This window comes from Zeugodacus cucurbitae, chromosome 5 (assembly GCF_028554725.1).
Source record: "Zeugodacus cucurbitae isolate PBARC_wt_2022May chromosome 5, idZeuCucr1.2, whole genome shotgun sequence".
Classification (NCBI taxonomy): Eukaryota; Metazoa; Arthropoda; class Insecta; order Diptera; family Tephritidae; genus Zeugodacus; species Zeugodacus cucurbitae.
The window spans coordinates 20116228-20140212 of NC_071670.1; the positions used below are offsets into that span (position 1 = coordinate 20116228).

A 23985-nucleotide genomic window follows, 5' to 3' on the forward strand; every position below is an offset into this window, starting at 1 on the left:
GCCCATCGGTGGTCATTTTTTTTCTGCACCGGTGGGCCGCATGCTGGCGAAGGGTTGTGCTTTAGTTGACAAGCTGGGACCAAAATTTGTTTACTTAGTTTTATTGATTTTTGCGATTGAGGTGACTTTGTGATATTTATTTTTGATAAACCAAATGCATTTTTGTTGTTTTTTCCTGTTTTTTTTTGTGACCACCGGTGGTCACATTGTCCCAGAATGTTAAAATACATATTGGGTCCAAGTGGCCACCAGTGAGCATACTCTAATTTTATATTTTTATGTATGTATCTTTTTTATTTTTTTATTTTTTTCATTTATTTGCTTTATAGATCTAATTTGAGATGTCTAGAAAACTTTTAACACGTGATGACATTGCTGACGACCTCGAAAAATCGAGTGTAGACAAAGTTACAGGATTTTCAGATGATTCATTTGTTGATAATGACTTTGAGCCAGATTCTGAAAGTTCGGATTTAGAATCTGATAACGAAGATTTCGAGGATAGTAATGAAGACACAGCAATGGACTTGGATGAAGATCCTGACGAAGAAGTTCCTCCTGCAAACTTGATAAATAGTGGAACATGGGGGCCTGTTGGTGGAGATCGATTGACGTTTGTTGAGTCCCCGATGTGTACAGGCGTAAATCGTGATGTTGCTGCCACTTTAACTGGAAAATCTCCTGCAGATTTTTTTAACTATTTTATATCTGAAGACATGATAAATCTGTTTGTTACAGAAACTAACAGGTTTGCTGCGCAACACATTATTGCAGTCGAAAACTCCTCCAATAGATCGCAGACAAAAAGGCTAGCAAAATGGGTAGATACCGATCCTTCAGAAATGCGTACATTTCTTGGAATTATTATTCGTTGGAACTCTAAGAGCCAATCGAAAACAGAATCCTCCAGAAGTAATAAAAGCAACATTAAACAAGTAAGGAAGGGCTAAGTTCGGGTGTAACCGAACATTTTATACTCTCGCAATTTATTTATTTAACTTAATTAATATTATATAATACACAATTTGACCCACATATTCGTCATATTTGACCCGCAGACGATGGAACGATGAGCTGTACGATTTATACGACGACATTGACATAGTTCAGCGAATAAAAAGACAGCGGCTACGCTGGCTAGGTCATGTTGTACGGATGGAAGAAAACACTCCAGCTCTGAAAGTATTCGATGCAGTACCCGCTGGAGGAAGCCGCGGAAGAGGACGACCTCCACTCCGGTGGAAAGACCAAGTGCAAAGTGACCTGGCTTCACTTGGTGTTTCCAGTTGACGCCAAAAAGCAAAAAGGAGGAATGAGGTGCGCGCTCTGGTGGATTCGGCTATAATCGCTTAAAGCGGTTCCTACGCCAAATATATATATATATATATATTCGTCATATATATTGTATAAAGTCCATTGAAAGTTGGAAACTCTAATATGAGGTTAGAAGCACCGAGGTCCTCGTGTTCGATATATGGGGCCTTAAAAACCTATGGTCCGATTTCGGCGATTTTTAGAATGGGGCTGCCACACTATTAACATAGTATTTGTGCAAAGTTCTGCACCGATATCTTCACTAGTACTTACTTTATATATTGTAAAGTAAACGATTCAGATTGTCTTCAAAGTTCTGGTATATAGGAAGTAGGCGTAGTTGTGAAGCGATTTGGCCAATTTTCACAACATATGATTGGGAGGTAAGGAAACTATTACAAACCAATTTTCATTGAAATCGGTCGAGTAGTTCCTGAGATATGGTTTTTGACCCATAAGTGAGTGCTGCTTTCATCTTCCATTTCTTTAGTGTTTCTGACGTTTTTCGTTAGTGAGTTAACCCACTTTTAGTAATTTTCAACCTAACTTTTGTATGGGAGGTGGGCGTGGTTATGATCCGATTTCTTTCATTTTTGGACTGTATTAGGAAGTGGTTAAAAAAAACGACTGCAGAAAATTTGGTTTATATAGCTCTATTGGTTTGCGAGATATGTATAAAAAACTTAGTAGGGGGCGGGGCCACGCCCACTTCCCCAAAAAAATTACATCCAAATATGCCCCTTCATAGTACGATCCTTCATACCAAATTTTATTTCCATAGCTTTATTTATGGCTTAGTTATGGCACTTTATGTGTTTTCGGTTTTCACCATTTTGTGGGCGTGGCAGTGGTCCGATTTTGCTCATTTTCGAAAGCAACCTTCCTATGGTGCCAAGAAATAAGTGTGCCAAGTTTCATCAAGATATCTTAATTTTTACTCAAGTTACAGCTTGCACAGACGGACGGACGGATGGACGGACGGACAGACAGACATTCGGATTTGAACTCCACTCTTCACCCTGATCACTTTGGTATATATAACCCTATATCTAACTCGTTTAGTTTTGGGTGTTACAAACAACCGTTATGTGAACAAAACTATAATACTCTCTTTAGCAACATTTGTTGCGAGAGTATAAAAAGGGCGAAATAATATCCCTACAGAACGAAAATAAAATAGTAGTACTAAAGTGGAAAGACAAACGCGATGTATTAATGCTAACTACAAAGCATGACGATTCACTTACAACTTTTTTGCACAAACCCAGCAGATTTTAGGATGATCGTTTGAAACCTCCTGGATTAATCCTTTAGTAGATATCCTATACTCCCTATTACTCCTAATACTCGTGTGTAAATACACGTAAAATTGTATACTCGTTTTTAACATTGCATGTCATTGGAACGCGAGTACCCCTTTTAACTTCCTAATGGAGATCTCTATGATTACTGCTCTAGGAGATCTCTATGATAAATCCTATATTATTTTCAATCTGCAAGTACTTTAACAAAAACAAATTTTTATAATTTTATATTTTATTAAAGTTTTCTAATTAAATGAATGTACATGAAATCTATTGTTTTTTTATATTATAAGTGTTCCTGTAGAACTGAGCCTTACATTTGAGAAACGCCTTTTTGATCTTTGCCTCAAAATCAGGGTATGAGTAATCATTTTTTAAGGCCTCTAAAAATTAAACTTGTTAAAAAAATAGATGATATGAATTGAAATTATGTATTACCGTAAAGAAATTTATTGAAAAGTGCATAATTCTTCTTCTTCTTCTCCGCAATCACTTCATCCAAAATTTTTGATAGGGGTCTCTTTGGAAATTTTTGCTTCAGATACGCCACCTATAATAAACTCAAACTGTTAAGTAACATCTTATCAAATGTATTTTATCATACTCACAATTTCTGCCTCAGGCTTATTCAAAAGCAAGGATTCTGTAGATGCTAAATCATTCACGTTTTTAATAGGAAATATCATTAATTTAATTAAAATAATCAGAGAACGTTGGTGGGAAGATTTGTTTGAAAATTAACTAAATATTTATGGTTTTTCATTTTCGGATAATTTCCGGCCGAGTTACAGTGAACACCGCAAATTGTTTTTTTTTTCAAGACGTCCTAGTGGAAGCTCTTTCACGGGCTAATGGTTTAATATTTTTGCATGAAAAATTTACAGAACATATTCAAAACTATGCTCAATAATGTATAGAAGGTTTGAATAAAATTGCTTAATCGATATTTGAGATAAAAAATCACAAAAAAAGTGTTTTTTTTTTTGCGCTGAAATCAAGACCCCTCCCTTAAGAAGAGACTGAGGAAATACCAGAAATACTTTCGATTGTACATTTTCTCAACAGTAATTAAATCCTCCGAGCCCAAATCATGGAAGGAGGTATTATTCATAAAATGATATCTTTCTAATGTAAAATAATAATCTTTTGGTGATAATGTTTTACAATAAAACACAGAACTGCTCTTCTGTAAGATTGATTGAAACAGGGGCGACACAGATTTCTTTTGTTAACTACATTGCTTGTTTTATGTTTTCTATATATTTTACTATTGTATTTAAGTATTCGCATATATGTATATAGTAAATAGAAAAACATTTTGTCCGACCTTAGATCAAAAATTCTTTATACAACTGTGGATTGGCCTATATTAGAGTATGACCACGTGAAAATGTATTTCGTTATTACATTTGTTTCCATTTGTAATGACTCGGTGCATAAGTTTCTGTACTTTTTCAAAAATCATATTCATATTTTAAATATATTTTGGAAGTCTTTTGCCAACTCCGCGAAATTTTCACTACGCTTGATTTTTACCTTTTGAACTATAACAACATAGAACTTTGGAAATTAATTCAAATATTCAATAAACTTACTTTCATATAATCAGTTGCTGTCAAACAATTTTCTATCCAATAACCTATAAATATATAATAAAATACTAGAAATATGTGAATGAAAGCGTGAAACATTTGTATACATATGTAGTAACATATCTGGTTGATATTCACATGAAATTATCGTTCTACAAATTCCATTAGGGTAAACCCTCTAACTAAACCCTACGGATTGCAGACGTAATACTGTAGCGGACATAGTGTATTTGTAAGCAAATAGAGCCCACAGTCCACACATAATGGCGCATGTTTCGCTTCGATTGTTCCCGACAACTTTTATAAGAAACACGAGTTGCTCGCTGAGTGTTTTACTACAGAGAGAAACGAATTCAGTTTGTCGGGTGCTTTCGAAGTTGCCGCTGTGTTGTGTTAGAGATACTCGTGATAAAATTGTGCGAATTTGTAATTGTTATTTTCTTTACCATTATGGACATTGTACAAGAACAACAATATAATATGCGATTTGTAAAAACTGTGCAAAAATATCCGGTTCTTTACAACACTGATTTAAAAGAAAACGCAAAAGTTGAATGTAGACAAAGAGCTTGGATAGAAGTGGCAGAAGAGCTAAATTGTGATCGTAAGTGCAAGCAATTGTAATGTCTTGATTGAATTTTGTGCGGCAACTTGTTAAGTTGTAAAAGACATGAGCACATAATCAATAATTATACAAATGGGGATTACGGTAGATTTCTTCGTTAAGTTGATACCTCCAAATAAAATGCTAATGGACGGTCTTTTTTCACAATTCACGTTGTTAGTTTTGTTTACATTTTTAATTTCTACCTGTCTATTTGAATGGCAGCGAGCGATACATATGTACCTGTACCGAATTACTGCTTTGTAATTTATGTATAAAAAATAGGGAATAAAACTAGTATTCAATTATGTTGACACGATTTTAATTGCAATTACACATTTGTTACTGAATTTAATATATGTATGTACATACTTACATACATATCTATGTATGTAAGATTTGAACTGAGGCGAAATAAATTAAATTGAAAATGACAATCAATGCAGAAATGCACCTCTTTTGAAACCTTACCATTATTTTGAATATAATTAAATTTTTATTATTTTAAAATATGAACATACATATGTACGTATGGGATGTATATATGTATGTATATAATCTTAACTTACATATCCACATTAATTATTTTTATATTTTCTGTAAACTTTAGCAAAAGACGCGAAGAGAAAATGGAAAAATTTCCGAAGTATTTTCTTGAGAAATCTGAAAAAACTCCAGATGGGCGAATCGGTACCAAAGTATTATTTATATGATCACATGAAATATCTTATACCACATATAAAGAAGACACATGAACCTGGAACATTACAGAGAACAATACGACCGTTACAAAAAATAAGTGCACCAACAGCTGAAGAATATGAAGCAGAATCAGATCATAGTATCGAATCTATTGAGCTTGTTGAAAATGTAACAGAACACAGTCACGACCCAATTTATCTCGAAAATTATGAACCATTCGAAAGACCTGTAACAAAGAAAAGTAGGTTGGTTAGCTCTGAGGACGAAGCGGTAACGGATGTCGATGATGATTTAGTTTCTATCCCACGGCGCAACGAACTCATCGAGTGTATTACGTTTAAAGATAAAGTAACGAATTGCACACCAACTCAAGCGCGGTATACTGGACAACGTGTTCAAACAGTGTCTAGTGAAAGTTCCAAAAGACAGTTTGTATTAAGCTTATTGCCAGATGTGAACGAAATGACCAACTCACAGATGCGCCAATTCAAGTGTAAAGTTGTGCATTTAATCGATGGAATATTAAACGAAAACGATACCTAAAATAATAATTACATAAAATCTATATTTGTATGCACTGTGCTTCATAATTTTAACTATGCGCGAATCTATAGAAATTCTATAATAAAGATATTTAGGGTAAGGAATTTTTGTACATAGGGATTTGTTTAATTATTATTTTGGAGGAATTAAGTCGTTATTATATTAGCGACTTGCAAACCGCTCTGGCTTCGCACGGGCTTAAACAAACATTTCAAAATTTATAAGTTTTTTATTTGCAATGAAGTGCTGAACACATAGACGACGACAAGCGACGAAATCTTTCTAGAAATCTTTCTAATTTTGCCGACGACAATGGCCGCTGTAGATCTGCCACTAATATGTGAAATGTAAAATTATTCAAAGTTCTCACAAGTATGACGTTATTTTGCCAGCAGAAACGTAAAATAGCTTTGATATATCATTTATAATAACAATCGATGATTTAAAACAAATAAATCGCCTATTTTTAAATTTTTTGTATAAATAATTTCACTTTAAACTAAATGTGTAAATTTTATTGAAGTGAAAGATTTTAGTACGGCAACAATGAAAATGCTGTTTGATATGTCGCTGCCGTCTTCAAAATGTTCAAGCCGCTGGCTTCAAAGCGACATTTGTAATCAGCCGTCGCTACGTCGTGTCGTGTCGTCGTCTTTGTGTTCAGCACATGAGCATAAACTTGATTACGACCTCTAGTCTTTGGTGTTGGGAACGCTCAGAATTCGACGCCCTAGTGCGAGCTTGTATATTTCTAATATTTTGTTCTGCAAGCCCCTGCACACATTCCGTACTCAACTCTCATGCGCGTACTTGGAAGGTTTTTAAATATTGTTTTTTTTTTGTTCAGCAAGCTGTATGTGTTATTCGACGACATAGACCTAGTTCAGCGAATAAAAATACAACGGCTACTCCGGCTAGGTCATGTTGTTCGAATGGACGAAAGTACTCCACCTCTGAAAGTGTTCGATGCAGTACCCGCTGGTGGAAGCCGAGGAAGACCAGGTGGAGAAGGGCCTGGCTTCGCTTCGCTGTTGTGGACTCGGCTATAACCGCGTTAGCGGTGTCTACCCCAGTCAAGAAGAAGAAGCTGTGAGCGCTCGTTACGCGACTCTCTAGCTTGCAAAACGATTTTCAGTTTCAGATTAAGATTCTCCATCACGGAGTCTTGTTGATACCCTCACCTGGGAACTATTTCCAGGAAGTTGAGATGCTAGCAATATATATGTTACTCAGGGTGAATGTAGCTTTCCAATGGTAAAAGGATTTTTGAAATCGGCACAGTAGGTTTTTAGTTTATTCATTCTTTCAAATCTTTCCCCTTTATAATAGTATTGTAGATAAAAATTTAAAAATATTTGTATTTCCGATTTTCATAAATAATTTATTTTACAAAGTTTTACTAAAAGTTAAGAAATGTGAAATCGCGCCAAATCTGCACCTCTAATCATATACACATTAATTTTTTATTATTATTACAATTTTACCTAGTATACAACGATTAAATACTAACAACAATTCAATTCTAATAAGTTTAAAATAATAATTAAAAGCTAAATGTTAGAGAAATTCATTTGCTGCTACAGTTGCCTTGCTAAGTCTGGATGCCTCTTCATTTACATGCAGTATAAGCCTCATTTCTTGAGTCTTGGCAAGTTTGGTTATTTCGTTTACTACTGAATTCACACCAAGATCACGGTGAAGGTCGGCAAATCTAACATTCCAAGGGGCATTAGCTATACTTCTTAGTACCTTATTTTGGAAGATCTGAATGCAGGCAATACAGTTTTGACTTGAGCAATCACATATGTAGTTGAGCTCCATATGCCCAAATTGGCTTTAGTACTTGATTATATATAAACAGCTTGTTTTCGATTGAAAGCGTGGATCTCCTACCGACTAGATGGTAAAAAAATTTTAAATCAAGCTCAAACCTTTTTTTCCAGCGAAGCTTAGCATATAGGGTGATTCCTAGGTACTTAGCATTATATGGTATGATCTTTTTTTTAAGTAAAGTCTACGTGCATTGATTTGGAATCGTTTAATTTAATGCGCCACTTGGAAGCCCATTTAGTAATTGCATTGACTGTTGTTTGTACTGGAAGGGTAGATACTGAGGTTGACTCTCCTGCTGCTAACAGGGCTGTGTCATCCCTAGTGTCCGACCGATACCCAATTTTTGGCCGATGCCGATTAATCGGCCAGTTGGCTAAGTATCAGCCGATGCCGATTCTTTCATGAACAATTTTATTTAGTAGAAAAACAAAAACAAATGACATCACAAAATAAGTAAAAATTAGATCATATGTAAACATGAATATGTATATATAATACTAGCAGACCGCTCCGACTTCGCACGGGTTTACACAAACATTTCAAAAGTTATATGCATATTAGACCTGGCGTTATTTTTTTTTTTGGAATTTTGAGTACGGGGATTGGTCAAATATGCGATTCGATGTAATAATTCATGTGGTAAATTTTTAACTCAATCAAAGTGTGCCAACCTGTGCCATAATGAGGCCAAAGTTCAAAATATAGAAAAACACTTGGTTTTTTTACTGTTATCTGTTTATTTATTAAAGAAAAAATAAAATGACGCAATTTTTCCACAATTTGCATTTCAATCATTAATATACATATCTCTCAAGAATATTACAAAAGCGAAGTTTTAGTATATGAAGGGAACTTTTGCCTGTAGTTCTCGACAATATGAAGCAAGTATTGTTTATCTTCTTCGCTATGAGTTAAAGACCGGTTAAAATCTGTTATTAGTTTTACTTTCTTCTCAGCAGAATCATTAACAGCAGTGACGTTTTTGAGGATTTGAACACCTTTTAAATATTCTGCATTTTCGCACCAATTTGAGGGATCTAAGTTGAAAAATTTTACGTCTATTTCCAATCGTGAAAAGATATTTCTAGTTCTTTGCGTTACAAAACAACTTAAATCTTTACTTATGAATGCTTTCATTTCTTCAATGCTGGCATTTACATTTTTATGCAGATAAACGCTATTGTCGTCATTGCTTTCAAACTCTTTGTCTAATGCTAGTGCTTCAACCATCTTTCTTTTCACATTTACATAAGTCCACATTAGAATCGCAAAAGGCGAGACCAACGGCTTCCTCGGACAGATACCATAAGTGGTTTTTCATTTTATATAATAAGGCTAGAGATATTTTTGGGTCGTAATAACCGGCAATGTTTTTTACCAGCTGCAAATCCAAATTTGGTGCTACGACTGCATTAGTAGTTCGAAACCAATACCAATATTAATGGGGTGCCTAATACTTTTGGCCAAGGCTGTATAAAGACGCACCAGGAAAATACACACATTGCGGAATCCATTCAAATGGCTGGAAGACATTTTAAATTGTTTTTACAAAGCAAACAATTTTAAGGCACATAGTCATAACTTTAAAGTTGTAGATAATTTCATCTACCTGGGAACCAGCATTAACAGCAATAACAATGTCAGCCTGGAAATCCAACGCAGAATCACTTTTGCCAACAGGTGCTACTATGGACTAAGTAGGCAATTGAAAAGTAAAGGCCTCTCTCGACGAACAAAAACCAAACTCTACAAGTATCTCATCATTCCCGTCCTACTTTACGGTGCAGAAGCGTGGACGATGTCAACATCCGATGAGACGGCACTAGGAGTTTTCGAGAGAAAGGTTTTGCGGAAGATTTATGGTCCCTTAAGAATTGGCAACGGCGAATACCGCAGACGATGGAACGATGAGCTGTATGTGTTATTCGACAACATAGACATAGTCCAGCGAATAAAAAAACAGCGGCTACGCTGGCTAGGTCATGTTGTTCGAATGGATGAAAGTGCTCCAGCTCTGAAAGTATTCGATGCAGTACCCGCTGGTGGAAGCCGAGGAAGAGTTAGACCTCCACTCCGATGGAAGGACCAGGTGGAGAGGGACTTGGCTTCGCTTGGTATAACCAATTGGCGCCAAACTGCCAGAAGAAGGGATACGTGGCGCGCTGTTTTGGACTCGGCTATAACCTCGTAAGCGGTGTCTACGCCAGTCAAGAAGAAGAAGATATCGCTTTTGACATAAACCTGGCATGTGACGTCGCGCCAGGTGCACGAAAGGAAAAGTTCGGGATGCTGCCACTTAAGAAAATAAACATGAGTTGCAATAGCTCTTTGTAATCATGGCGAATGTGGTCTTTTGCTATATTTTTGATGCAAAATTCTTTATTGGCTTCACATTCCTCTGCATTTATAGCACATCGCACTTCTTCATCCATGATTCCAATTGAAAGATCTTTTAAATTGAAAGTGTTCCATTCCCGCGAAAAACGTTCAAATACATAATTCGAGTAATTTGTTGTTGTGAACTCAGTGAACGCAATTCCACTCAATTCCAACAACAGTCTTGTGCAGATAATTTGTGTAGTCAGTGGCCCGCCTTAGTTCAATGGAATTTTTACTAATTTACTCTTTTCTAATATTTATAAATTTTCTTATCATTATTGGACATATAGAAAAAATTACTGTGCAAAATATTGAGGAAAAATGAGGTAATTACATTCTATATATAATAAATAAACAGATAACAGTAAAAAAAACAAGTGTTTTTCTATATTTTGAACTTTGACCTCATTATGGCACAGGTTGGCACACTCTGATTGAGTTAAAAATTTACCATATGAATTATTACATCGAATCGCATATTTGACCAATCCCCGTACTCAAAATTCCAAAAAAAAAAATCTCATATAAGCTGCGCCAGGTCTAATGCATATACTTACATATGTACTTTCCCGTTTATTGTGTGGGTTCATTTTAAAAAAGTAAAATGGGGAAAATTCGAACATGAAATTATTTTTTGCAATGCCGATGACTTTCTCTCTGATTATGAAGGCGTTGGGAACGCTCAGAGTTCGGCGCCATAGTGCGAGCTTGTATATTTCTAATATTATATTTTGTTCTTCAAGCCGCTGCACACGCTCCGTATTTTTTTTTTTTTTTTTTTGATTTTTTTGATTTTTTTTTTTTTTCTGCGAGCGCTCTTTACTCGACTCTCTGACACGCGATTGCGATTCGAAGAGAATGACTTGCAAGATTTAAGTTTCAGATTAAGATTCTCCATCACGGAGGCTTTTTGATACACTCACCTGGGAACTATTTCCAGAAAGTTGAGATTCTTGCAAAAAATATAGCCTATGTTACTCGGGGTGAAATCGGCACAGTAATTTTAGAGTTTATTCATTACAAACATACATATAAATCTTTTCTTTTTATAATAGTAGTATAGATATAGATAGAAAAAAAGTTATTCGTCTTTTCTCAGATCAATTTGCAAAATATAGCTTTTTTCATTTAAGAATAGAAAGAAAGCTTGTTTTTTGAGGTTATTTTGCATGCATCTCATATTCCAGACCAGTACCAAATGATTATTACCTGTTCCTGTCTATGGCGAATGACGTTGATTATGGAAATTAGTCTCAAGAGAAATTTCAAAAATATTCTTCCCAAGTTTTTTGCCAATAGCAACAAGAGTTTCTATAAGAGTGACATTATGAAATTATCTTCAAAATCTCAACAAGTTGTTGAACAAAACTGTGCATATTTGAAATGAATCGGATCATTCCAAATAATGTAAAAATAAATTTAAAAAATAGTAAATAAATTTAAAAAATAGTCCTGGACTTAATATAATCATCGTGAGGAATGATTGGTTCAGGCAAATATGAATCAAACTGAGTTTTATAAGGTGAAAAGAAGACTTAATATTTTAGGCTTTTAAGAAATCAAGAAAGCACAAGAAAAAATAATATAAGTGTACTTCAAAAGAAGTAGAAAAAATTCGATAGTGGCCAATGCCGATGCCAAGGCCGATTAATCTAGTCATCCGCAAATATCGCTGTCACATAACTTGAGCAGAGAACTTACAACATAGAGAAGGAGCATTTTGATTTTTGTATGATGCTCGATACGGTCATTTACAGAGCTTATAATTGGCTAGTAGGGAATTCACCATTCGCTCGTTACTCGTTATTATTTAACAGAATTGACTGCTGGGGAATGAACATTTGTGATGATTGGCATTTTGATGTGATATGCCCATGCTTTGATATGATAAACTATTTTGACTTTTTATAAATTTTAACTGATCAATAGAATTTTTTCAGCTCATAAATAATATTTAAAATAATTTGTAGAAAAATAAATAAAAATTTATGTCAATATTTCGGTTTCATTTATAAATGAAATGTGAAAAATATTTAATAGAATTTGTAGGAAATTAAAAAAATATTTTTCAATATTTCGGTTTTATAAATTAAATGTGTTAAAATTTAAAAAAATTGCTACATTTTAAAAAAATTATAGGTATAAATGAGCATTTGTATGTATAGATATGCATATACACATGTATATATTATCTGTCATATGCGCGATCGCATAAAAAACCTCCCACGTACACGATATTTCTACATATGTATGTATCTACTACATTCATTCATAAATATATTTTTATGTAAGCGTAAAAAGGGAATTCCTTCATATGAGCAATCACCAACGCACAAATATTCGCGAATGACCTACAAACTTACAAGTGTACGTACATACGTATGTATGTAGAATATTACGAATTGGCAATCGTCATACGAACAAAAACACCATTCCTTCATATGCGCAACAGCAAACGCACCAATTAGAATATGTGAATGTGAATGACCGTCAAAAACCAAACCAACGCATATACAAACTTACATACATGAGTAACTCACTACAAAAAACTATGAACATCAAGAAGCAGAAACAATATGTCAACTCTTTTCCCCGCTGCACCCGTCGGTGTAGACAAACTGCTTCCTCGCGACGACGACAAAAGCTAAAATCATATTTCGATGTTGATGCTGAAGTCAAAGCGAAAAGTGGCAACAGTTCAAGCAGCTTGACAAAAATCACAAAAGAATCAATTTTCATATTTGCCATCAATTGTGGCAGAAATATAAAATATGCGGAAAAATAAGACTTCGGCCAGGATTTGAACCCGAGCACTGTCTAAATAGCGGATGCGCGCGTACCACACGCACCACGAAAGCTGCTGAAAGTCGATCAGCTTAATTGATATTTTATAACCCATAGCACAAGATGCTAGCTCTAATAGAAATATGAATATGATTCTCGGCCACTGCCAGTTTTCTCTTCTGAAGGAAATATCAGAAATTATTTGAATTTGTGATTTTTAGCATCCCAGACAATGCCGCTTTTGGGCAAGGCATGCGCGGAGATGTGCGCGACGCTTGCGCTTATGAATGAAGTTCACATGCTTTGTTGTTGATACGCATGCGTTTCAACATGGAAATGTGTTGTAATTTTTTGTTGTAGGCGAGTTGCTTTTTCCGAAGATGTGTCGAAGTGACAAATCTGCGGAATGTAGATTTGTATATTCACATTTATATGTACATATGTATGTATGTACATATAAATTTTTGCACGCGTATGGTAGTAAAAATATTTGAACATACACATTGTTATGAAATTTGCCGACGGCAAATCAATGATTGTTCGAGTCCAGAATGATATTATAGATTTGTTATATAGTTTATTTAAATGATTAAAGAATAAAATGGACTTTTTAATCAGATTTGAATAAAAAATATCTAATAAAAATTAAATGAAATAAAAATATTTATGAATAATATATAAATTTAATAAAACACGACTTTCAGGATTGACTACCATCAATTGGCGAATTTTCGCACAATCAGTGAATTATCATTCATATGTACATACATATGTATATTCACACATATTTTCTTATTTTGCCTATCCAAGGAATTCCCTAGTTGAGAAAGGGCAACAGGTTCGACGCTCATCATAAACATAATTTTTCATTCATTTTATTAATAATTGGGTAAAAATATGATTTTAATTATTAATTATTTCAATTTATAAATTAGTTTAAAATAACTTGAAATAAAAAAAAAATACAAAATTTAAATGAATTTGAAAAACATCAAATGATTATTTCATGTGCCAGCGATTTCTCGTTTTACAGAATTCCCTATGCTAAAACTGAAATCGCTGTTAACTTTTCATGAGGTGAGTTCCCCAGCAGCGTGGTAAATTCCCTAGTACACTTCTTTCAGATTTGAATTTCAGTCGCTGTCGAACCTGCACCTTCTCTATGTTGTAAGTTCTCTGCTTGAGTCAGTGGGGATATCACTTAATACATACATATGTATGCATGTATGTGAATACATTTACCTTAAGGGTAAAGGGTAAGTTGGTATACAATCTGGAATCGCGAACATAAACACTCGTGTGTATCAGAGATCTGCATTGAGTAATAATGAAATTAGTGCACAAACTCATGAGCCAAACAAATTGGTGTAAATGAGTACTAATACAAATATCAAAAATGACAAAGACTCATTTCCACCAAACCAAAAAAAACTCATAGTATTTCTACACTTATATGTGCCGTCAATTTATGACTCAAACGAGCGTATATTAAAAATTTCATTTTACTCACTTGTTCATTGGTCACGATGAAAATAAACTTGAATGAGCTCGCTACACTGATCGGCATGAGTGGAATTGTGACTTCGTAGCTGAGCACGAAAGTAAAGATACCCAGTAGGAACTTTGTCACATTACATGTTTCATTATTTCATTGAACATGCATTTTCGTGCGTCTTTATTTATTTTCAATATATTAATATTAAAAGAAATATATTAGAACCTAAAAGTATTAACTTTACTGTCATTAATTAACTTAAAACATTAAATGTAATACACGACATCAAAGAACAAAACACATCGTTAGTCATTTCCCGCAGGGCACTTTTGCCTAGCGGCGGCACAGCCTTCGTCAGTTTTACTTTGATCCTATTCGTATCACTTTATTTATTTAGCTATACTATTGGTGTTATTTTGGTGGTATGGCTCATTTTTGTTTAACTTGACTGAATTATTGGCTCATGAGACAATTGAGCACTTCAACGATACGTATGAAGAGAAACTTACTCATTTTTCATGTTCTCGCTTTGTGTGCTGTGCGTAAATGTGTTTTAGTGGATCTTTGTGTTTGATGATTTTTGACTTATATGCACTAATACTACTTTTTGTGTTACTCAACCAATGACTCAAAAAAGGGAATAATTGCAGTTCTCTGGTGTGTATCAATGTGTGTTCGGTGTTCTTTTCCCTTATTGAATTTTTGAAACAACAACATTTCCATATACATATGGCAAAGTAGTCATCCACATCATCCACAATACCACATGTCGCTGCTCGAGTTGTACGTGTTTCTCTCTAGTTACGAACGACAACGGCACTGGAGAGCTGACAAGTTGCGTAGTTGCATTGTCGGCGTCGTTTCCATTTGTCGTGTCGTGTGTGGTTGCGTTTACTAACACGACAATAAGGCTTGTGAGTTTTACAACTTTTATGTTGAACTGAATTTTGAAAATGGATGTAAACAAACAAATTAATATACGCCTAGTGCAGACAGTAGAAAAGTATCCATGTTTGTACAACAACACACTCAAAGAGTACTCCAAGCTAAGTTTTACCGAAGGGGCATGGGTAGAAGTAGCCGAGGAGCTTTCTAGTACGCGTAAGTATAACATGTAGTTTTTTACCGGCACTGGATACAGAACCTTGAAAATTTTCAAAATAAGCACAACAAGTTTGAGAAGATACTATAGATCAAAATTCAACAAAGTGAACTAAGTAAATTCATATGTACATATATGACATTTCATTTTTTTTACCCGAATTTGACATGTTTGTTGCCACTTATTTAACCCTTACATTTATTCAAAAATTCAAATTTTGAAAGTCAAAAGTAAACAAATTTCAAACCAAAAAAAATAGTTTTTAAATTAATAAAAGGAAATGCCGAATACTTTCTGCTTATGCAAAACAACTCATGGAAGCAATTTACTGTTTTGTGCTTCAACTGACAAATTGCAAACAATTTTATCAATATATATTGCATTGTTCAAGATAAAAAAGATGGGTTAATGTAAACAAATACATGAATTGTTTACTATTTTATTGTCAAAAACGGGTATGTCAAATACTTAGTTCACTTTGTTGAATACACTTCGCGTAAATCAATACACATTAAGTATGAATATCCCTATTAGCCGATAGGTGGTGGTTGTGAACACTTTCGTGTGCCGTTAAATATAACTAATACCAACATTTTGCTTTCTTTCCACATTTTTTGTGACATATTTTGGGTTTGATATCGATTTAAATAGTTTTTGTTAAAATAGTAGTAGCTTTGCGACTCCTATTTTGTTTTGAGTGTTTTGTGCTAACTTTTATTTAACAGTAATTTGATCAAATTAAAATTCATATTATTAATGCTATTTTATTCACAAAGAAATTCATTAAATCATCTTCTGCCTTTTTATTGGTTTTGCCTGCTGTCAAGTTAAGTACTCCTATTGCCAGGTAGGTGGCGCTAACACTCAGCACAATTTTCGCATCATTACCACGAACACTAATGACGTAGCACATGACATAAACTGCGAAATTTGTATATAAATTGCAAACAAATACATAAACATGTTTATAAACTTGTCAATACGAGTAATACAGTGGAACTTTTCTAACTCGAATCACCATAATCCACAAAAAACTTCGATTTACGGAATTTTCATTAAAACATAACTTTTATCAAAAGCTGTAAAATATAGATTTATACACATTTTTTTTACTTACTTCGCATAACGTATGTACATAAAACTTTATAAAATAAAGAATTCGAGTTATGGAGATGTTCGAGTTATGGATGGAAATTTGTATGAAAGTTGATTTCTAAACGCTATTGCCAATTCAAAAGTTCGAGATATGGCGATCATCGACTTAAGCTCAAACTACATAGCTCGCGTATGCGATATATAAATATACATTAATTTGCGAAAGCGAAAAAATGCGCTTGACTGCGTATATATTGTAAAAGATTTCCAAAATCTGTCGTTTACGCTGAAACTCTACCCGGAGTTCGATCACTGGATTGTCAAATAAAAGTCACACTTTAATGGCTACACACTAAACTTTATTTCTAATTCCTTATAACATAACACTTTATTACTTATTACTCTACTTTACAACTCTAACTTATAGCTTGTTTACACTTTACTCGACAACTCTCTTATTAGAACTGTGTCTTGCTGGCAGCCCTTATATAGTCGATTGTTAGCGATACATTGCCACTCGAACATTCTGGCAACTACGAGTATCGATGTCTAGATACTTCTGGCAAGTTATCGATTTCAATAGTCAATTCTAGTTTGTTCTGGTTCCATTTTCGTTACAATATCGTGCAACTCCATAAATGCGCTTTTGAATGCGTTGACAGCTGTATACAAGGTGATACACATACACACTTTTTATTTGCGAGTTTGAAATCGACCTAAATAATATGGACGGCGATTTTAAATTTTAATTGTAAGTAACATAATGTTGGTTGCTATTCTTAAGAATGTGAAGATTGCTGTGTTAGTTGAAAATTTTCAACTTCTGTGTGTCTTCGAATCCGAGTTCGAAATTCGGAGCGTTGGTTGCGAAAACATGCGAAAGCTATGTAGCTCATCTCATAAGAACATGTGTATTCAACTCAACTGTCAAACGTTCGCATTCGCATTCGCGAGCTATGCAGTAGCTGCTTTATAGAAGTTCCACTGTATTCGAATAGTTTTTATACATGTAGAATGTATAAACCTCAGTATATACAGTAGAAAACCTTTTTTTTGTTTACATTAATTTGCATCTTTTAACACACCACCGAGGCGTACTTGGGTTGTGTGCTACGCTTTTTTTGCTACAATTGTGGTAATTAGGGTGTTGTGCTAGCATTTAATCTTCACAAAACTTTTAAAGTCCGATGAATAGTACTTAAATAATTATTAAATAAAATAAATTTTTTCATTATTATTGGAATTATTTTAAATTATTTCGGATATTTATTAAATTTTATGTGGTATTAAGTGTTATTTATTGATAAGTTAGTTATATATTATGTACAAGTGTATACGCGATTCAACTAATTTTTAAATATTGTATTAAAATAAATACATCCCTGGGTTGGTGACACCGTATTTGGCGCTTTCAAATTTTAAAAGATTTAATATTACTATTAAACAATTTGAATAATTTTCACTAAACAGCCTTGAAAGAGTATGTTTGTCTGGTTCAAGATAGTTCTTGGCAAACTTTTCAAGCATTGGCAATGTCTTCCATAGATAGTCAGCAATCTATTAGACATTGTATGGAAATTGATATAATTGAAAACAATTTCCTTCAGAGAAATTCATTTTCATATTTATATGGTTATATGTATAATGAATATTTTAAAATGCACAATTGTTTGCTGTCTTTAACATTATTCGAGAAAGGGTAGATCTCTAAAGACGCCTATACTTTTACAAAATAAAAAGTGTAGGATTCGTCAAACTTAGTAAATGCTCTTGAGCTTTTTATAAATTTCATAAAAAACTTATATTAGTATTAAATGACGATTTTGATTCTTGTTACCTTGGACCCGATGGTTTGAAATGCCTATTCAATAGGATCATGACATATTTTGTTTTAAAAATGTTTAATAAGGAGGCAACCACGTATCATTTCAAGCTTATAAAACTTTTGTGTACTTCCAAGCTTTGCAATTCAAAGTATTTTAAATATAATTGTATGTGTGTATGTGATTGGCGTTGCAACCGTTTAGCCGGTTATAGCCGAATCGACGATAGTGCGCCACCTCTCTCTCTTCTTCGCAGTTCGGCACCAGTTGGAGATCCCAAGTGTAACCAGGTCGCTCTCCACCTGGTCCTTCCAACGGAGTGGAGGCCTTCCCCTTCCTCGGCTTCCTCCGGCGGGTACTGCATCGAACACTTTCAGGGCTGGAGTGTTTTCGTCCATTCGGACAACATGACCTAGCCAGCGTAGCCGCTGTCTTTTCATCGTTCCATCGTCTGCGGTATTCGCCGTTGCCAATGTTCTGAGGAGCATAAATCTTACGCAAAATTTTCCTCTCGAAAACTCCTAGTGTCGTCTCATCTGATGTTGACATCGTCCAAGCTTCTGCACCGTAAAGCAGGACGGGAATGATAAGCGACTTGTAGAGCTTGATTTTGGTTCGTCGAGAGAGGACTTTACTGTTCAATTGCCTATTAAGTCCAAAGTAGTTATTTGTAATAATTTAAGTAAAAACTAGCAAAAATGGATTTTTTGCTAATTTTGTGCCAGTTAAGTTTAAATAAATGTGGCCAAAAATAACGTACCACAGAGAAGTACTTGTATGAGAGCTGTATTTTATTCTCACCACTTATGAAGTATCTCATCAACATTTAATATTTTTTTTTGCAATAATATGGCACACATTGATGTTAAAATCTTCTATAATTGAAATATAGTATAAATAAATAATTTCGCTTTATATAAGACAGCTATATACATAATATTTGCTATTTTATGACTAAAGTTTTACTAAAATGAAGTACTCAATATATACAGCACTGTATGTACTGTGGTATAAACTTTTATCTTTTATCAAGATAACAAATTAAGTGTATGAGAAAACGATCTGTAAAATTGTGGCGTAATCTTTTGTTTGAACTTATTTATATTTATTATTTTATTTAATATGTATGTACATTTTAATATGTATTCGTAAAACTTGTTCATTTATTTTCATTCCACAAAACGGTTCTATTCCTGTACTTATGCCCGGTTTCACAGTCCATGCTTAGGATAAACAGCGAAATAGTATTTACTATGCATGCTTAAATTTAGAATGCTGAACCATAGAACCGTGACATATATAGTTATGTCATAAATAGACAACTTAATCTCGTGACTTGGGCACTCAGTGCCCAGTTTTTTATAGAAAGGAAAAAACATGAGTTTATAGCTAGAAATATAGATATTCTTACTGAAAAAGTTTTAATTTTTATTTTTGAGGTATGTTCGTTTTGTGAAAAAGATCTTTAGCACGAACTAAGCTTCCCTTCTCAGCATCGGAGCCAAATATTAATTTTTTTGGAACTATCTTTCCTATTTATCTCATGAGCAATACCTTCAACAAGAGACACTGGGATAACGCGAATGAAGACATCACTTGTTAATCCACAATTTTACGTTCATATTGACGTTGATTAAGCAGAAACTACATAGCTCGCGAATGCGAAAGCGAACGTTTGACAGTTGAGTTGAATACACATGTTCTTATGAGATGATCTACATAGCTTTCGCATGTTTTCGCAACCAACGCTCCCAAATTCGAACTCGGATTCGAAGACGCACAGAAGTTGAAAATTTTCAACTTTCATGCGCTAACACAGCAACCTTTACATTCTTAAGAATAGCAACCAACATTATGTTACTTACATCTTGTATGTTTTAATTATTTAAGCTCGTTTTCTTCGATACAATATAAGTATTTTGGAAAATATAATATTTATTAATTTATTAATAATAAATTTATCAAATATTTTAATTAATTTTTAAAGATTAGGGGTGATGAAGTTTTAATAAACAAGGTAGACAGTTTAAATTTTCCTTCCGTTGCTTAATTCGAGGTTTTCTATGTACACTGATTATAAAAATCAATAAAAATTTAAAATCGCCGTCCATATTATTTAGGTCGTTTTCAAACTCGCAAATAAAAAGTGTGTACATATGTGTATCACCTTGTATACAGCTGTCAACGCATTCAAAAGCGCATTTATGGAGATGCTCGATATATACGCAGTCAAGCGCATTTTTTTGCTTTCGCATTCGCATACGCGAGCTATGTAGTTTCAGCTTTTCACAGCCACACAAAAAAAATTGGCATGACCTGGAAATCATGTTATGTGTACTACATGTTTTGGGGACGCTGAATATATATATGTTATTGGTTCGTCATTTTGAATAAAAAAAAAGCGGATTCGTATTTAGCCCCCGAGTAGCTAGTTTTAAGCGAATCCGGTTTATTTAAAAAATCGCTGTCCGCCATATTGGTTTTCTGGGATTATCTCAAAACCCTGATCTGACAGAGTTAAATGGACCTCGGATTCGGATTCAGCGACCCCAAAAACATATAGCACAAATTTTGTATGACTGTGTTATTTACCCATTTCCAATTCCAATTCCGATCATCGTTTCTTAGTTGGCATGGCATTGACCACCATACAGTTTGGTCGGTCCTTCCCTAACTACAATATTTTTCTCCATGATTACCCTCAAATCTGCTTTCGTCAAGTCCATATCTACAGCAGCATCCTTGTAGATGCATTCTTCGAAACATTTATCTCTAATGGGCTGAGTATTATCATCTCCGAAGACAAACTGGTCACTGGGTAACGGTTCGTGGTCATCAACAAATGTACATATGTATGTGATGATTTTCCGTCATCAGCAACATTAGTATCATTAGCATTGAATTATGCAATTCCGCACATATTTCAAAAAATAATTATTATCACAAATAAAAATTAACTTTTATATTGAAAGTTTTACGAGAAACTATTTCGAAATATACAAAACTCACCAAAAACGGTTAAAAAATTACGCTCTTTCATACAAAATATATGAAAAAAATATTATGGGCACTGGGTACCCTCAGTTACGTATAGAGTACTCACCATATACAATGCTTATTTCTTATTTATTCTTGTTATAATAGCTATATAATATGTAACTAAAATTATACCAACTCATAACCCAAATCATAGATTATCAATATGCTTAAAAAAGGTCACATTGGTCAATATCAAAAATTACTCATGGTTCTAAGGTTAAGTACTAAAAATGGGAGACTTACATAAGTTCTATTGCCAATTCAAGAGTTCGAGTTAAAGAAGTTTGAGTTATAAAAGGAAATATGAAAGGAATTTGATTTCTAAATGCTATTGCCTATTCAAAAGTTCGAGTTATGGAGATCTTCGAGTTATGGAAGTTCCACTATATTGATTGTTTGTATTAAAAAAATGTAAAAATACCCTTGTTTTCTGTATCTGAAACCCACCTAACCCCTTATGCCATGCTTGTGTAACAGCTGATTTTTGGGTTTGAATTATTAGTAGAGTAAAAGAATAAATTAAGTAATTCTATTTAATTTGGATCTAGCCTTAATGCTTATAAAAGTGTAGTGGTGCTAATAAATCTGCATTTATACTTCTCATAATTTCTTTGTTTTTCAGCGGACGTCGTTAAGGAGAGATGGAAAGTTTTTCGATCGATTTTTGTGAGAAGACTGAAAAAAATGCACATGGGCGAACTGATTAAGCCGTATTACCTACACGAGCATATGCAGTTTTTACTACCGTATTTGCGAAAATCGTGGGATCCTGAATGTTGTAACAAAATTTTATTAGAAGAAAGCGAAAGTCGTGTTGTCACCAATAATCAAAATAAAAATTCAATTATCAATTCAAATTGCAATTACGAACAGTCGGAAGTATTAAGCCAGGATGAATTCAACTCAATCTATCTCAATGATATACCGCAAAATTCAGCCAATGAGTGTAAGAGAGGACGAGCTTCAGATAAAGATAACCCCCCGGATTCCCGCAAACATTCGAGTACTAAGTTAGACTTTCCTGCTAAGCGTTTGAAAATCAGTCAAGTTGCAACGCATTCACAAGATCAAGAGCGCACGGGCGATGAAGACTATAAACGTCAATTTATGTTAAGTTTATTGCCTGATCTTGAAGAAATGAATAACGAACAAATGCGTAAATTTAAGTTCAAAGTTAGTGCACTCATAAATAATATTTTTCAAAAGTAAAACTTTAATTACTTAAAAATTAAAATTAATTAAAATAACACTCATTAAATAAGCTTTATTATTTTTACAAGGAAATTGTAAATATCACAACCATTCTAAATATAATAAATAAATAAATACGTGAAAACAGGAGTTTCGAATACAGCTTTCATATTTTAATGATTTCTATTTTTGGTTTTTCTATTAAACCACGTGTATTTTTTCTTTCGAAATAGTTCTCAATTGACAGACAGCCATAGCAGAGTTGAGTTGAATTATGATCAATAATACCAATAATGCCAATTATCAATCATAAAATCATTCTAGTATTAATATTTTCTATAAACTATTTGGTTTAGATTAGGTCAATTTATTACTTACGCTTTTACCATTTTAGTTTCACTAGTCAAAGAATATCAATTTCTGGCCTCATATACTTATGTATGTACATATATATATTCGCAATTATGTAATAACGTTGCTGACGAACTAACCGGCTATTCATGGCGGCTTAGCAGTGCGTTGACCGGTTTGACAACTGACAATAAAATGAATAAAACGGCCATAAAATAGCATAAATCAAACAAAAAAAAACTTTAGAAAAGGAAAGATTTCAACAGCTTACATAGAATTGTTAAGCTAAATAAATAGGTAAAAGTTTCTTATGTACGAGGGCTGCTATATATATTTCTGGCCTAGGCAACACTAAGTGTTAAACAGCTTACATAGAATTGTTAAGCTAAAAAAAATGGTAAAAGTTTCTTATGTACGAGGGCTGCTATATATATTTCTGGCCTAGGCAACACTAAGTGTTAAACAGCTTACATAGAATTGTTAAGCTAAAAAAAAATGGTAAAAGTTTCTTATGTACGAGGGCTGCTATATATATTTCTGGCCTAGGCAACACTAAGTGTTGCCAGGTGCAATCTGACATTTCCATTGGAAAGTTTGACATTTTTTAGCATAACATCACTCAGAACGTTTTGTCATTTAATCGTGAATTGTTTTATTTACAGGGAATTAAAAAATTCATCTCGGCCAAAAAATTGAATTAACTCGTAAACATTTTCGTGCGATCATTTTTCACAACTTTCGACGTGGATTATCGCGACAAGAGTGCATCGATGAACTAAAATCTTTGTATGGCTATGAAGCACCATCCTATAGCACTGTGAAAAACTGGTACAA

The 23985-nt window shown here is 33.8% G+C and overlaps 1 protein-coding gene and 1 long non-coding RNA gene across 7 annotated transcripts in view; one reads left to right on the forward strand and one right to left on the reverse strand.

The window, feature by feature from the left end:
• The window catches only part of LOC105215005 (uncharacterized), a 33363-nt gene extending 10415 nt beyond the window's left edge, over window positions 1-22948 (forward strand). For 2 of the 6 annotated variants that reach the window (XR_008471304.1, XR_008471303.1), the window contains exons 2-3: window positions 5425-6155; window positions 22232-22362. Coding sequence is in view for 3 of the 6 variants with exons in the window: in XM_011188736.3 (XP_011187038.1) it covers window positions 15504-15651; window positions 22232-22818 (735 nt within the window). In the remaining 3 variants the exon portion in view is untranslated. Of the gene's footprint in view, window positions 1-329; window positions 936-1058; window positions 1265-4507; window positions 4815-5424; window positions 6156-15339; window positions 15652-22231 lie in introns of those variants that run through there. The other 4 variants (XR_008471302.1, XM_054231360.1, XM_054231359.1 and 1 more) reach the window with 4 other exon arrangements.
• LOC128922035 (uncharacterized) lies at window positions 1305-4315 on the reverse strand. Its single transcript, XR_008471306.1, has 3 exons — window positions 3227-4315; window positions 3057-3168; window positions 1305-3001 (listed from the first exon to the last, which is right to left on the reverse strand). It is a non-coding gene; the product is annotated as an uncharacterized LOC128922035 (long non-coding RNA).
• Window positions 22949-23985: the final 1037 nt, after the last annotated feature.